Here is a 15,700-nt window from a genome sequence, read left to right as displayed (position 1 = left end):
TCAATAGCAAAGTCACTGTAAGACAAAGCAAAACGGATATCATTCCTTTCCTTTTTTCCCCCCAGAGGCTCTCTATCTTTCCCCCTACGACAAAAAAAAAAAAAAAAAAAAAAGACGGGAAAGAAGACAATCTACAAAACATCATAATCTGCAGGTCTATACAAACCCGGGGGACTCCACAAGTCCGGTGTACTTGCGGAATTAGAAATAATCCATCAGTCAGACTTTTGAACAGAGGAGAGCTACCTTTTATGCACGGAAGACAAAATGCAACATCTCAACCAAATTTATCTCGAAAATGAATGTGAGCTGCACTTTCACTTGATTTTTGGCCGACAAAATGCTGAAACTTGAGAATAGTAAGCCGTGGATCTTATGTTGTGGAAACAGTCACATATCCGACACAGACCATAGGTAAGCTTCTCTCTCTGATGCTCGTTTCTCGTTCATCCTTTTGAATAGCTCCTTCTCGTACCCTGCGATAATGTAGGAAACAGGGTAAACAAAGTTTCATAAGCATGCTTCTGCATTCTAAATCCACAAAAACAATTCTCCTTCCTTCCCAGGGGCAAGGACCAAAATAAAAGTTTACAGCCATCAGGAATTTACGAAAGGCATGACGCGTGAGAATAATTACCCACCAGTACTACGATCAACCCCATCCCAGTGTCTTCCTGGTCTTATACCGTATCGATTTGGGGCAGCGTCCAATCCCCTTTTCAACCAGCTGTGACTGGGAATGTCCTGAGGAATTACAAATCCTGATTCCTTCATCTTCTCATCATCCCCAAAATCGGCAAGTGCTGGCTCCACATGTTTTTTCTGTATTACAGAAAAGGAAAAAACTTGTTAAATGAATAACTGCTTGAATGGTAAATTGTCAACGCAAACATCAGTATCTCGATGAACTACCTTTACTAAGTGTGCCATGGGATCTCCCCATCTAACTCTTTCCTTTAGCATTTTATCGAGTTCTGGATCGTCTCTGCCAATTAAAAATGAAGTCAGAACCAAAATAAACAATATGAAATGCTTGGAGAACTTCTTTCAAGCATCATAACCTAGCAGCTTGCCATCCTTTAGTCTCATAGACTCTGTCTAGACAACATCTTCAATACAGGCATGCCAGTGCCCCCTAAAAGAACTATCCACATACAGCTTCCTATCTAAACAGTTAATGCAGTTGTACTATTTGTAGACAGCAACCCTAAAAGCAATAAAAAGCATTATGCGAGAGCGTGTTAAAGATGTCAATAAAAGTACTGGTAAGGAGAAAAGGAAGAAGTGTGACAGTGCTGGTGGTGGACATCACAGTTGTGAATGTGGCAGCAGTGGCAACAGCTCTGACAGGGACTTGAGAATGTCAGGTGATAACTTAATGCCACATGCATTAAGTTACATATTCCAAAACTATCGTATGTGGCTAAATTCATTAGATGAAAATGTTGTCTGGCCATTTATTCTCGTGTTTCCCTTCACTACGTCCTCGCCCTCTCTTTTGTTTTTCCTGGAGAAAAGCAATTTCATCATCTTGGCTTTGTCCTTGAGAAAAGCAAGTAAGCCAAATTACAGCTTGGTATAATTTTTAAAGACTATTTCAAAAGTTCCCAAATGAAAAACAAAAGAATGTATAACGCTTCGAGTCATTATGCAGAGGAAATGGAAGATAAAAGCAGAAGTAATTCTGTGTTTTTCGTTCCTCATAGATATTTGCCAGCTTTTGCAGTTAACAAGGAAGGAAAGAGGTATCGAAAACTCCTCCTTTTTTCCTCTTTTGCTGTTTTCTAGAATAATGGACAATAATGCTATTCCTCTTACCTAGTCCGAGCAAATGGTTTGTCCTTTTCACTTTCTAGTTCCTGCAGCCTCTCTTCTGCTTCCCGCTTTTGTGCCAACCCCTTGCCCCACTCCAGCTTCTTTTCCTGAAAGAGAACATATTAAAAGAACTACCTTACCCAAAAAAAAAAAAAAAAAACTAAAAGATTCTCAAGCAATCGGCCACAACAAGGAGTATCTGACGGAATGAAAACAAACCTGATTAATTAAACTCCAAGATAACAGTAGCAATTAATGTAGTAAAGCAATATATTAATATAGAATCATGCCAGGTATAAAATTGTTTATTTCCTGACTCTTCCAAGGTCTGCCCATGGTGTTACACTATTATCCACATACCCTTTCTAAAGTCAGTTAACTTAAAACAATTTTTAAGAGAAAGAGAAATAGCAATTCTTTTGGAGTTTACCATAATGAGAAGCAATATCAGTACAAGTAGTTTGTAATTTTATACAACCCACATTTCCCTGATGTCTGACATAAAATTCACAGTAATAACCAGACAGGCATACAGCTATTTATTCAACATTTACGATAAAAGTTTTATACTTCCATTGACTCAACTCAAAACTTTGTTATCATTAACTACAAAAGATGATGAAATAGAAATTATGAACACACGAAATTGCTGCCAGTGCGTCCCAAAACATACCTTAGGCTTTTCTTCTACTTTCTGTCGTGACTTTAGGACCTCCTCCTTTGATAAGCGTTTTCCTGTAGAGCTATGAAGTCAGGTCATGACTTGAGGCATGTGCAGGTGCATCCCTGCTAAAAATTCCATTAACCAATAGTTACCTGTCAATTTATCCCGATATACACCTTCAGCTCCTTTCCCGGTAATAGAAGCATCCAATGCGTTAAACCTGAGAGTGCATGCATATATTGTTCTCAGAGAGGCTCTAAGCAGAAGCTGCTTTGCTAACAGGAAAGATGCTAAATATGTAGAGAAGAAACGAAAATCTCCTATACGTATTTGAACAATATATGCTAGCAGAATAAATCTTCAATGTCGATTTGGATGGGTAAAAAATGCATTATGTGAAAAATGCACAAAAACTACCAAAGTACCAACTACGAAGTTATTCAAAATAGAGTAACTGGACATAAGAACCAAATGGTGCCCATGCCACCAAATAAAGATGCACAAGTACTTCCTAGCTATCAAGTGTAGATTATAACAACAACGCTGAGAAGAATAAAAATGCCAATTTGAAAAAATCAGGTCCACAGGAAATTTTTTAAACAAAAGAAGCTCCATGGATAAGAAATGCAAGAGTTCCGGTGAGAATCTTCCAGTTGCTGCAGGAAGGCCAGCAACTGGTCATTATGGGATAAATTTGGCTATTAAGGCCTCCAGCATCAAAATAATGGCTGCAACCTGCAATGCCTGAGATATTTTGATGCAGCTAAAGTGGATGATCAAGGGAGCTTACGCATACAGGTAAATATTGTGCATCAGACATCTCAACTACAATGAGAAGCTAATAAACACCGATGCCTTTAAATATCAGCATCAGCTAATACGCTTGCTATTAAATCATGCGAGCAAGCAGGAATTTCAAAAAAAACCCCATCTACATTCAAGTTTTCTCTAATCCACAGTTTTCATGCTCCCTGTGTTCAAATTAGAACACACACACTCTCTAATCCACAGTTTTCATGCTCCCTGTGTTCAAATTAGAACACACACACACACACCCACACACACCCACACACACCCACCCACACACACACACACACACACACAATGAGAAGCTAATAAACACTGATGCCTTTAAATATCAGCATCAGCTAATACACTTGCCATTAAAATCATGCACGCAAGCAGGAATTTCAAAAAAACCCCATCTACATTCAAGTTTTCTCTAATCCACAGTTTTCATGTTCCCTGTGTTCAAATTATCACACACACACAAAGAGAGAGAGAGAGAGAGAGAGAGACCTCAACCACTCATCCTTTTTAATTTTAGCCGTATCCTTGCTGATATCTTTACCAGAAATTAGTCCAGTTGCTATTCCCTCTCTTGTGTCCACTGAACCAGACAAATTCTTCCTACTTTTTCTCGGCGGGGAAAGGTCAGAAGCAGAAGGAAGTGAAACATCAATTTCCTCTAATAGACGTTCTGTAGGATGATCAGGTGATGATTGCTTCCCACGACCCTTCTGGCTTCTCCTTGGCAGTGCCAGATCTGAACCATCAAAATCAGGATCGGGAGGAGTACTATGGCGTCGCCGATGTTGCCTTGGAGGTGATAGATCAGTGTCTTTTCTGCCAAAATCTGCCTCATCGACATGTGGCTCAGATGATGGTGCATCCGATGTAGCCCTCCTTCTACGAGGTGGAGATATATCAACATCTGATATGATGGAACTTCTTTCAGGTGATGACATACGTCTTAGCTGCTGCCTAGGGGGAGATAAATCAGCATATTCCTTGCCAGAAAGTGGCTGCTTAGGACTGGGTTGTGGTGATGCAGAATCATGCCGCACCCTCTTCCGACGAGGGAGGGACATATCAAACTTTGTTGCATTTAAATCCGTAAGTTCTGCAACAGGTCCAGGTGAGGGAGTATCTTGCCGTCTCCGACATGGTGGTGACAGAGCAGTATCAGCAGGACCACATGACTCTAGTCCATGTTCTGGTGAAGGTGTGTCATTCCGAGACCTTAAACGGGGTGGAGACATGTCGGCATTTTGATTAACCAAGTTGAAGGATTTTGAAGAAAGTGAAACCCAGCCACTCCCATCATCAGAAATGGAGTGATAAGGACGTCTGGACCTGAGAAGCTCCAGCCTTCTCATTCGCTTCACTTCAATGTCTTCATCAATTTGGGGCTTTGCTTCATCTATGAAACAGGACATACAGGCATGAACATCAGGGACCATTAACTTTATTTCTTATCTCTTTCTAACACAGAAAAAGTACATCAATTGCGATTATAGACATAAATAAGAGCATGAACACTTTTTTACCAGCTGAATCATCAGTATTTTCTTCTTCTGAGAGATTTACGGGCTTCTGCCAAACTGGATCTTCATCAACAACTAAAACCCTAGCAGCATCTGTTCTCGGTTTGTTCTTTTTCTTCTTTTTCTTCTTCTTCTTTTCTTGCTCCACCGTACTTTCATATCGCTTCAAATACTCTTTGAGTGACTTTGAACCTGAGGCTGAGGTCGCCATTCTTGTCGATGCCAATGCTACTTCCTACAGTACGAGGTTCAAGTCAAGAAAAAAAAAAAATATATATATATATATATATATATATGTATGTATGTATATCCCCAAGCATGCATGTAGATGGAATTATCCCAAGAATGAAGAGCAATATCTCATCAGACTCCCTAATAGCCAAAAGATGAATTAGAATCCAAATGCAAGTCATAAAAGATAGAAAAAGCATTTCATATAAGCATCAATACATATCTTCTCTCATACTCACCAAGATTCAAAATAATATTTTTAATGCCTACCCAAAAGATGAAATTATCACAAGAATGAAGAGCAATATCTAATTAGACTTCATAATAGTTAAAGCAACTCATATTTCTGCATCATAATCATAACAACTCAAATTTCACGCCTAACACATTTTAATCTAAATCGTACACAACACATCTATTAAAATTGTTACATGTTATGAATGGTTTCCCAAATCTCATGAAGAAAGTATCCGAAATATCAAGAAATGTCTTTATAATGCAAACATGCTTAAGCTCAAACCAGAGCACGCACAATCATGCGTCGTTTCCCAAATCAAAAGACCGCACCCAGTCCGAACTGACCCTTATAACCTACGATGTATACAAGGGCCATCCTTGAAGCAAAACAATAAATGACATGGAGAGAAATCGCAAGAAAACCATCGAAGGAAGGCAGGTAGGGGGGATGACTGCAATGCCCACAACAAAAAAAAACAAGATTCCATCATGTCATCACAATACTCATACCTCAGTCAACTCTGATATTACAAAAAAAAAATCAAGCGCGACAGAGCTCAATGAGGCATAAACCCAAACATGTCGAACGCGCCCCCCCAACCCAATGAGCACCATTGCAGAAACACGAAGCTAATCGGCGAAAACAACCAGTAGTACAAGGACGATTCTGCAGCGGAATAAGCATAGCGAGAAAGAACAAATCGCACCCCTACTTCGTTACAAACCCCATCGACAAGCTTCAATGACCTTGAACACCACGCAGTCTGGGCGTGCCGGAATCAATGGAAACATCAGGCGAAAAACGCTACTACATGCTTCAATCTAAGGGGCGGAGAGAAAGAGAGAGAGAGAGAGAGAGAGACTTACAGGCGAGTCGGTCAGGGAAGAGCGATCACGAGCTCGGATTTGCAGAACCAGCTGCAGAAACTCCTCGCGAGAGAGACCAATTTGAGCAAAAGTAAAACCCCTTAAAAACTCCGCAATATATATATACATGTATTAGTTAATTTTACGATAATTTCAACATGCTTGGAGAAATCAACAAAATGAAAAAAAATAGAGACGAAATGTGTTTTCGACCTCCTATTAATTTTGCCCGTCATTTGATGTTTATCAAAATCAATCTTCAAATACCCTTTTTTGTATTTTTATTTTTGTTCGTCCCGACGAGAAATTAAATAGAATTTAGTAAAATGTGACAATAAATCTCTCGATTTTTACAACTTTGACATTTTTTATTAGCGTTAATACTAGATATATAAGTGAATGCGAGGTGCTTGGCAAAGTGTTTTTGGGATCCGGCCAAATATTATCCCAATGATGGTCAATACATCTAAAGATTGAGGATAAAAATTTAAGCCATCAGATAAAAAAAAGTTTGCCCAAGTTTACCTCGATTTTGCCTTCAAGCCATTATGACACGGGCGAATGCGAATGCGAAGGCGAGCTTACGCTACTCGACGATTATCGGGTCCACGATCAAGTCTACCTAAAACTGTTTGTATAAGTGAACCATCACGCAAGTGGTGTCTCCCTCATGGTTATGGACGGCAAATTTAGGGACGAGCAAGATGGACCGATCGGATAAGGAATCGCCCGGACCAAGGTGAAGCTCAAACTTTATTTTTTTTCATTGTTTAGTCAAATAATATTTGAATGGAGGGACAAAAGGAAAAAAGTTGCAATACACAGTAAGGTCATAAGTTACAAAAGTCAATGAACTTCGTACTCAAATATTTTCTTACATTTTATTTACGAATTAAAATAAATCCTTAAATACAATTATCTCCATTTCACCATCAATAGCGCATCAATTGGGGTATCTCTTGATGATTTGAGTTGAAGTCTGTTACTAGGCCCAGTACCAAGCAAGTCTCTCTTCTTCTTCTTCTTTTTCCTTTCAGGGTAACGAAAAGGCAACCGGCTCCGCTCCACCCACGACCGACAATCCAAGGTCGGCGAGCCTGTCGCCAAAGCCTCATCAAGATGCCGGCAGCTAGAAAAGTCTCTCCATTGGAGATATACCACAGCTAGGCAACACAGCGATAATTGTTCCGAGAGCCAAGCGATAAAGCCATGATCTGCAAAATCAATCTCGTAAGTCCTCCATCCCACACTTGCCAATTATGAGTAAAGAGTACAAATGGTTAAACCGTAAGACAAGCACATCCTGACTAGGAGAAACACATGCAGGAGACCAGGGGACAAGCAGACGGAAATGTGCGTTCTCATGCGGATAACAGAGCAATACCAAATTGAATCAATGCGTGCAGATAGACTTGGCCGGTTCGGCCGAACCGCAGGTTCCGATTCAGGAACCGGCGGTTCTGGGTTGGTTCCGGTTCGGAACTGTCGGTTTCCGAGCCCAACGACTCTTTGCCCCCGAGCCTTCCCCCTTTTTTTTTTTTATAAAAACGGATCGGAACCGGCCCGAAACTGGCAGTTCCGGTTCCGGATTGGAACCGTGGGCCCGGTCAACAGGCCGGTTCCAGACCCACGGTTCCATTTGGTCATGTCTACGTGTAAAAGTTCTACAAGGACAAAAGCCGCGGGAACGGGATGCAATGAACAGAGCGCCGCCAAACCGAACTTAACCGGAACTGCTTTCTGCTTCTCATGTTCAATAAAAGCATGGCAGCCCAACACGAACCTTTCAAGCACCGTCCAAATTTGCAGAGAAACCGAAAAGATCAGACCATCGACAGAATCAACCCGGACCCCTCCTTAGCTTCAACCCTCTTATGCTCAATACCAAGCAATAACACGTCTTTCTACTTTCTCCTCAAGAAACAATTACATGCACGAATTCAAGAACGGAGCCAGTCGACTGAGCATCCCGGGGGCTTACTCAATCCGCCATAGCCGACGTACGGGGAGATCGTCAAGTCCCGAATCGAATGCACATAATTTCAAGTTGCATTCGGATCAAATGAAAACCCAACTCTAACATAAACTAAAATTCTAAACTGTACAGTACGTTCGATCCTATCAATTTGAGCTCGGCGATAGCTAGGATTGAAATTGGCGAAGCTAACTTGTCACATGTATACCGATTTGAGATTTTTAGTGGTAAAAAAAATTAGTATGGGAGTAAATTTGTCACAGATGCGCCGGTTTGGGATTTTTGGTAGTCGGAAAATTAGTTTGGATAAATTTGTCACAGGTGTAATGGTTTGGAGTTTTGTATGTTAAAAAAAATAATTTGAGGTAAATTTATAACGGGTGTACCAGTTTGAGATTTTTCGTGGTATTAACCCACAATGAAACCGAGAGCGCCGTGAGATGGGAAAGGAAAGAAGGAAGCCAGGGTTATATTGTAGGGTTTCTCAATTTCTTTAAAAAAAATTAGGAAATAAAAAAAGTAATCGGCCTGGTCCGCATTTCGAGTGGGCGGTTCTGCTCTTGAAATTGAAAGCCCAGGCCGAAAATCACCGATTCCATAAAATTGAAATCGGGAGTTGGACCGGTTTTCTCGAGAATCGCCTAAAATTAGTTGATTCGGTCCGATCCGAGTGATTCCTGGTTCGATCGGTTCTGTTACTCACCCAAACCCTCATGGTTATGTGGTTTACACAAAGACAAAGAGTCCCAATGAGATCTAATCTTAGTCGTTACATTTATTTGGGTTAATACCAAAACTATCGACAGATACATAAGCATCCTCTCCTTAACGATGTTTTGAGGATCTAACGATTGGAGTGCATAAAAATAAGACAATCAAATGAAAATGAAAAGGAATTGGAAACAAAATAAAAAAATCTAAGGGGAAAAAAAAAGAGAGACGAAAACATTGCATCGGTAATCAATGGATGGGCCTGTTCGACAAAAAAAAAAAAAAAAAAACCAATGGATGGGGCCTGCATCAGGTCGAATTTGTTATTAGGCCGGCCCTCGAACAAAAACTTGGGAATATTTTTTCCGGGCTCGGGCAGCTCGGCTTGAGACCGATCGAACCACCTCGCAAGCGGTGTCTCCGTCGTGGTTCTAGACGGCGACCACCATAGTTAACCAAAGACGGGGACTCTCAATGAGATGCAATCTCCGTGGGTTGCGGATTTCCTTATTTGCTGCTATATCCATTTGAATCAAACTCCTTTTCAATCTTTTTTAATTGCTAAGGTAAAGCTCAGACTGTATTTGTCCATCGTTTATTCGGATAATAAAAGTTGGCATACAACAATAAAGTCGTAAGTTACAAAGTTCATGGACTTTATTCTATATTTTATTTTCAAATTAAATGAATTTTTTTATATAGAATTATCTCCTTTCATATTCTCAACCAAATGAGTTTCTTTGAATCATCTAAAGCTAGATTTATGATAAGGATCCATTCGAATCGCGGAAAGCGAGTGATTTAGAAAGATATGTTTCTAAAATTGATCGCTTATAATGCTCACAAAAATGGATGAACAAAACATTTGCATCGTTCATGAAAATATTCAAACGTTATCGATGATGAAAACATATTTCATTGGCGGATTAATTTAAGCCATATAAGTAATCATTTTCAGGAAAATATTTTCGAAATCATTCATTTTCGGCAAAACAAATGGAGTCTTAATAGACTTCAGAAGGTAGAAATAAGACTAGATATAATGTAAGTAATTTGTGATGTAACTTAGTTTGTCACTGATTTAAGTTAGAAGTCTGTTTACGACGTGGCCCCGTATCAAGCTAAGCTTTTTTCTTGGTAGGAAAAGGCGACCAGCGGCAGTAACTCCTATGGAATGTCATAATTGAACGATAGTTACTCCGCACGACCCGTGACCGATAATTCAAGATTGGCGAGCCTGTCACCTTAGCCCCATCGAGATACCGGCAGCTAGAAAATCTCTCGACACGAGCCATATCACAGCTAAGCAATACAATAAGAGAGACTAGGAGTACCAAGTGATAAAGCAGTTAGGGAGTCATTAGTATGAATTGTTGTCTGTTGGCTGAACCTAATGGTTGCAGTAATGGGGGGCTTCTTGTGGGCATTAGCATGAATTGTTTTCTCTTGTCTGATGGCTTAACCCATTTCTTCATTTGCGATGAATCCATAACCTACACAAAACAAAACAAAAAAAAAAAAAAAAAAGCAAAACAAATATTGAGCACATGAAAGAAGCAAAACAAATATTGAGCACATGACATTATGTACCATTCAATGGTATTGGCTCGCATCCATCAATAATTTTCCTGTAATTTTTCCTGGGCAGAACAGTCTCTCTCTATAGAAGTTTCATACTGATTGCTATCAAATTGGTCACCTTAATCCTCAATATGCGAGTCACTTATGGCCAGTCTACATAGTATATCCAACAATCGGCCTCAAGTCAAGCAAGCACGATGAAGAACTGAGATCCGTGCGTCCTCCTGTTCATGGTAATTGAAGGGTCTGGGACAAGATTTTGGGCAAAAGAAGAAAGTGCACAGCAAAGACATTTCAGGCAAGCTGCTTGCAACAAATCGCAGCAGGGAGGAAAATGTATATGCATGAAACGGAACAATGCTACACCCTACATCTCAGATTTGAGCAATGACTAATGCATGTATGTAGTCTAGCACATCCCTACATCTCAGATTACCGAGATTTGAGCAATCACTAATGCATTTATGTCTATCTCTGTACATCAAGAACTAAAAGTCCAAAATAAAAGTACTGAAAAGAGCAAAGGAATGTAGAAAGAACATTAACCACTGACAAACGCTGCACCTATCTCTCTGTGCATCCAGAAAATACCTTTGAAATTATTTCCCAAGTGAGTACAATGTACATGTATGATGTCTTATGAGATTTAGGGTCCATTCACATCAGTCATACTTCTTTAGCTTCATCTTGGATTCAGCCTCCCCGCTGTAAGGTGCAACATGGTACGCATACTGCTGGAGTACGGAGAACACAACCATCTCCATACAAACCAAGACATTCTGTATAGCTTCTTCAATGTGCTCTACATCCAGCCAGAAATGATGTGATTTAAGGATTCCAACTGCAGCTAGTATTTCAAGCACCACTCCCTGCAAGAAATGATACAATGCCAATGACAAACAAGTGCCACTTTCAGGTAAACAGGATTAAAGGTTACTCACATGGAATAGACGGTATGAGCTTTTAATTTATAGAGAGAGGGAGGGAAAGAAATATCCGGGTTGAAATCTCAGGGTGGAGACTCCTTATGCTATGTTGTGAAATATCAGTTGAGGCATCAATTCTCAGAGCCATACAGCACAAAAGCCAGAACTGTGGGGCACTATTACTCATGCTCTTGGAACGACGACTCAGGGAGAAAGAGATGTTTCATGGACACCTATCTTAGGTTTCCAATATGAACTTCAAAGTTAATTACCGTTTATGTTCCATCCATAACTACATACTAATGCCAAAGTGGGAGAAGAAAGAGGATAAGGATTTACCTGCCAAAAGCAGAAGAAGACAATGCCCTTGATGCACATGAATTTCGCAAGAGGCTTGTGCGGTGCCAGCTCCTTATCAAACACGTGATAGAAAACCACCAGGGAATACAAGGCCAGCGAAACTGAAATGTTGAGAATGATGGTGAATGTCCAACTTAACCAACTGGGGTACATCCCAAGAACCTGAAGCGTAATCATTAAAATGGAACACGTAGGACGGATGACAACAAATTGCCATGTCCAGTATTTGAGGAGCTTAAGTACATGATGGTCCAACCGAACTGTGTGAGGCTGCAATTTCAAAGATAATCATGTCATATATACGAAGTTTGAAGAAGATTGAAACTGGTTGACGGCTATTCCAGTCACAAATTTCGAACAAATATCAAAGAATGTTCCGCCTTCTAAATATAATAATGAAGGCCAAAAAGAGACGCAAGAAAAAGGGTTCAAAGATCCTCACTTTAATTCATACTTGATATCTATGTATCACCACGAGAAGATGATTGTTCAAAAAACAAGATGAGAGTATAAAATCTCCAGGTGTCTTTTCCAACCAATTCTCAGTTAACGGGTTATGTACAGGTTATCTGCATCAAGTTGTGCGCCGCACACTCAGATTTCGAAAACGTAAAGAGAGAAAAATGTCCTATTATCTGGTTTACTAGCTGAACTACAGTGAAAAAGAAGAAAACGTCCCAGCACCTGGAAAAGTGTCATTGGGAAGGAATGGTGAATTTCCCTTCCCTTGATCCCATCAGGTACAATGTTTTTGCTAATGGAAATGTTCAAGTAACTGTACATCAGAGCCATGAACTTGGCAATCACCTGCGCAATAGAAAGTTAAGCACTTGCAATAAAGGAAAAGGCATACGGCAGTCCACAGAGAACGCATAATTGCAAGCAAACCGCACTCACCAGAGCTTCATAACATTCCTTAACCGCATCCAAGAACATGAAAAACGCTTTGCTTCCTTGTATATCCAACAAGCCAATAAAAGAGTCAGCCGCATATATGGGCGCCATAAGAATGATAATGATTATGGCCTTCTGTTCCTTGGGGTTCTTCCAATAAAAGAGATGCTGCGAGAGGAGCTGAACCGTGAAATGCATGGTAAGCATTACACAAAACGCAGATCCAAGTACAGTGATCTGCCCACGGTCTAGTGTGCTTAAATCCATTATTCAGCAGCAGTATCGGGTGATAAATTCAGGATCTGCAAAATCAATATTATAAGCCCTCTGACTCCATATTTCGGATTATGAGTATAGTACAACTAATTAAACCTTAGACAAGCACATCCTGAAAGGAAAAACACATGCAGGCGACTTGGGGACAACAGAAGCAGATAGAAATGTTTGTTATCATACAGATAACAGAGCATTACAAATCAAATGACTATGTGCAGAAGTTCTGAAAGGACAATAATCACAGCAATGGGATGCACGAAACAGGGCGCCGCCAAATGAAACATATCCAGAACTGCTTTCCGCTTCTGAGTTCATCTCAATAAAAGCATGGCAGCACAACATGAACCTTTCAAGTTTACCACAAAAATAAACACCAAGTTGCTGCTGAAACTTAAAAAGAATCCGAAAAGATCAAACTGCCGACTACACAGTCGATAAAGACGCCTCCTTAACATCAGTTCAAGCCTCTTATGCTCACACTGTGTATGCAAAAACACACAGTTCCAAGCAATACCATGTTTTCTACTCTCTCCTCGAGGAACATATTACGTATACGAATTCAAGAACAGAATCAGTCGACTGAGCATTTCGGGGCACAATCAATCCGCCATAGCTGATGTGCGTGAAGATCGTCGGGTCCCGAATCAAATGCACGTAATTTCGATTTGCAACCGTACCACGTGAGAACCCAACTCCAGCACAAACTAAGATTCAAAACCGTACAGTACGTCCGATCTTATCAAGGCGGGCTCGGCAATATCTAGGATTAATCTGTTGAAGAAAGAAACGAAATTGGCAAAGCTACACGAGAGCGATGAACTTACTGAGATCACCGAAGTAGATTTGGATCGAGTGCAAGATCGGAGACTGGCGAGGTCTTGGGAGCCTCCTGTGCCTATTTTGACGAAGGTCTTACCAGCCACCACGTAACCAATGAAAAGAGCGCCACTTCAAATTTCTTCACGCGCCGCCGAGAACGGCTGAGTTTTTTTTTTTTGTGGTCAAAGCACGGCTGAGTTCAACCGCTTTGTTTAATTTGGCCGACCGTAAGCAGGTTACATTTTTCCGAAAAGAAAAAAAATATTCAAATAAGAACTTTAAGTACATTTATTTTCACAAATAAAGATCCGAATTAAATCTTATTATATATAGTACCCTTATTTTCTCAAATAATGATATAAAGTGAACTTTGTATGAAATAAGAGGAAGTCTCAAGGGTATTTTCGTTATTTCACTTTTTTGATTTTTTGACCTTTTTTCTATCTCTCCCTTTATTTTTTTTAAGAATTAAAAAAAATAAAAAAATTTCACATATAGGGCCGCTCCCCATTGCCGGTGGGGTGTCCACAAAGGCCGGTGAGGGAGTCCCTCGCCTGTGTCCGTCCCTTTTTTTTTTCAATTTTTTCAATTCTTTTTAATTATTAAAAAATAGAGAACGGAAAAAACAAAGAAAAAATTCAAAAATCAAAAAGGGGAAATGACGACAATACCCTTTAGGTCAGATTTTTTTTTAGACTCCTTAACCACTTCATGCTTTTATTTGAAATAAAGTTTATTTCAAGTTATTATTTGAGAAAATAAGAGCACTTCGCGCCTCTATTTGAAATTTTTAAAAAAAAAATTATCAATCAATTATTTGAAGAGATATAAAGAAATAATCATTAATCTTTCACCAAAACAAAAATAATTGTATGATTCAAAAATTCACGGTTCACTCTTCGACAAATCCAGTGAACAAATATCTTTCACGACAAAATCGAAGGGAAATAGGGCGAAATCCGCACGCCACATATATACAAACGTAGTCAAATCTTAAACTTAAATTGAAAAGTGCAATTTAATACCTTCATAGCTATCTTTTAATGCGACATAGCCAATTATAGACATCGTTGGTCGAACAATCTTAATTGCACTTTTAATAACAAAAAAAGTTTAGTACTTCATTGAACTAATTGAAAAAAGAGTTTATTACATTTCAAACAAGGAAATTACCAAAAAAGTCCTAAATCTATTGTAATCGTGTCAATTCGGTCTTAGACCCACTTTTTTTTGTCGATTCAGTCATAAACCTTTTGTAATTGTGTTATTTTAGTCCATCCGGCGAATTTTAGCAAACCGGTGCTGACGTGGAGGTCAACCGGACGGCGACAAAATATTTCGATATTTTTTTGAATTTTTTAAATAAGTTTTATGCTTCTTTTTCTTTTTCCTTTTTTTTTCTACCACCTCCCCTCCGGCCGGTCGCCATAGTTCGGCGATTACTAAAAAAGTCCTAAATCTATTACAATCGTGCCAATTCAATCTTAGACCCCCTTTTTTTTTGCCGATTCGGTCATAAAATTTTTGTAATTGTGTTATTTTAGTCCATCCGACGAATTTTAGCAGGCCGGTGTTGACGTGGAGGCTGGCCGGGCGGTGACAGAATATTTTGATATTTTTTTTTATTTTTTTAATAAGTTTTATGCTTCTTTTTCTTTTTCCTTTTTTTTTTTCTACCACCTCCCCTCCGGCCCGTCGCCATAATCCGGCGATCGGTTAGAGGTGCGACCGAAGAGGCCGAGCCTCACCCCGCCATGGTGGGGGCCGACCTCACAAGCCCAAATCCGGGTAGGCGAGGTCGAGCCTCACCCGGCCATGGTGGGACTTAATCTCGCTTGGCCATGGCGAGGGTTGACCTTGCCATTGCCATCGCCATCATCGGGCAAGGCAACAACAATGAGGTCAAGCCCCGCCATGGCCGGGAGAGGATTGTGGGGCTCCACCTCGTCATTGCTGCCTCGGCCGGCGACGGTGAGGTCGGCCCCCACCATCACTCGGCCTCTCCGGCCACGCCTCT

General features: G+C 40.1%; 2 protein-coding genes across 5 annotated transcripts; both read right to left on the bottom strand.

Annotated features, from left to right (window-relative positions):
* Positions 1–6,285, bottom strand: LOC115750407 (BUD13 homolog). 4 transcript variants are annotated; one of them, XM_048276468.1, is made up of 10 exons: positions 6,142–6,195; positions 6,022–6,047; positions 4,810–5,041; positions 3,779–4,682; positions 2,632–2,699; positions 2,489–2,550; positions 1,819–1,922; positions 910–985; positions 642–822; positions 1–476 (listed from the first exon to the last, which is right to left on the bottom strand). In XM_048276468.1, exons 3-10 carry the CDS (start codon positions 5,015–5,017, stop codon positions 391–393), a joined length of 1,689 nt encoding a protein of 562 aa, XP_048132425.1. In that variant the 5' UTR covers positions 5,018–5,041; positions 6,022–6,047; positions 6,142–6,195; the 3' UTR covers positions 1–390. The 4 variants fall into 4 exon arrangements, with proteins under 4 accessions (XP_048132425.1, XP_048132423.1, XP_030543594.1 ...); XM_048276466.1 differs by lacking the exon at positions 6,022–6,047 and having other exon boundaries at positions 6,142–6,285; XM_030687734.2 differs by lacking the exon at positions 6,022–6,047 and having other exon boundaries at positions 913–985; positions 6,142–6,285.
* Positions 6,286–10,849: 4,564 nt separating this feature from the next.
* LOC115750424 (transmembrane protein 184C-like) lies at positions 10,850–13,845 on the bottom strand. Its single transcript, XM_030687779.1, has 5 exons — positions 13,689–13,845; positions 12,592–12,890; positions 12,379–12,501; positions 11,674–11,964; positions 10,850–11,277 (listed from the first exon to the last, which is right to left on the bottom strand). Exons 2-5 carry the CDS (start codon positions 12,853–12,855, stop codon positions 11,071–11,073), a joined length of 885 nt encoding a protein of 294 aa, XP_030543639.1. The 5' UTR covers positions 12,856–12,890; positions 13,689–13,845; the 3' UTR covers positions 10,850–11,070.
* Between the last annotated feature and the right edge of the window lie 1,855 nt (positions 13,846–15,700).

This window comes from Rhodamnia argentea, chromosome 3, assembly GCF_020921035.1.
Source record: "Rhodamnia argentea isolate NSW1041297 chromosome 3, ASM2092103v1, whole genome shotgun sequence".
Lineage (NCBI taxonomy): Eukaryota > Viridiplantae > Streptophyta > Magnoliopsida > Myrtales > Myrtaceae > Rhodamnia > Rhodamnia argentea.
The sequence above is the reverse complement of the archived record's forward strand: the minus strand, read 5'-3'. Positions and strand labels throughout refer to the sequence as shown.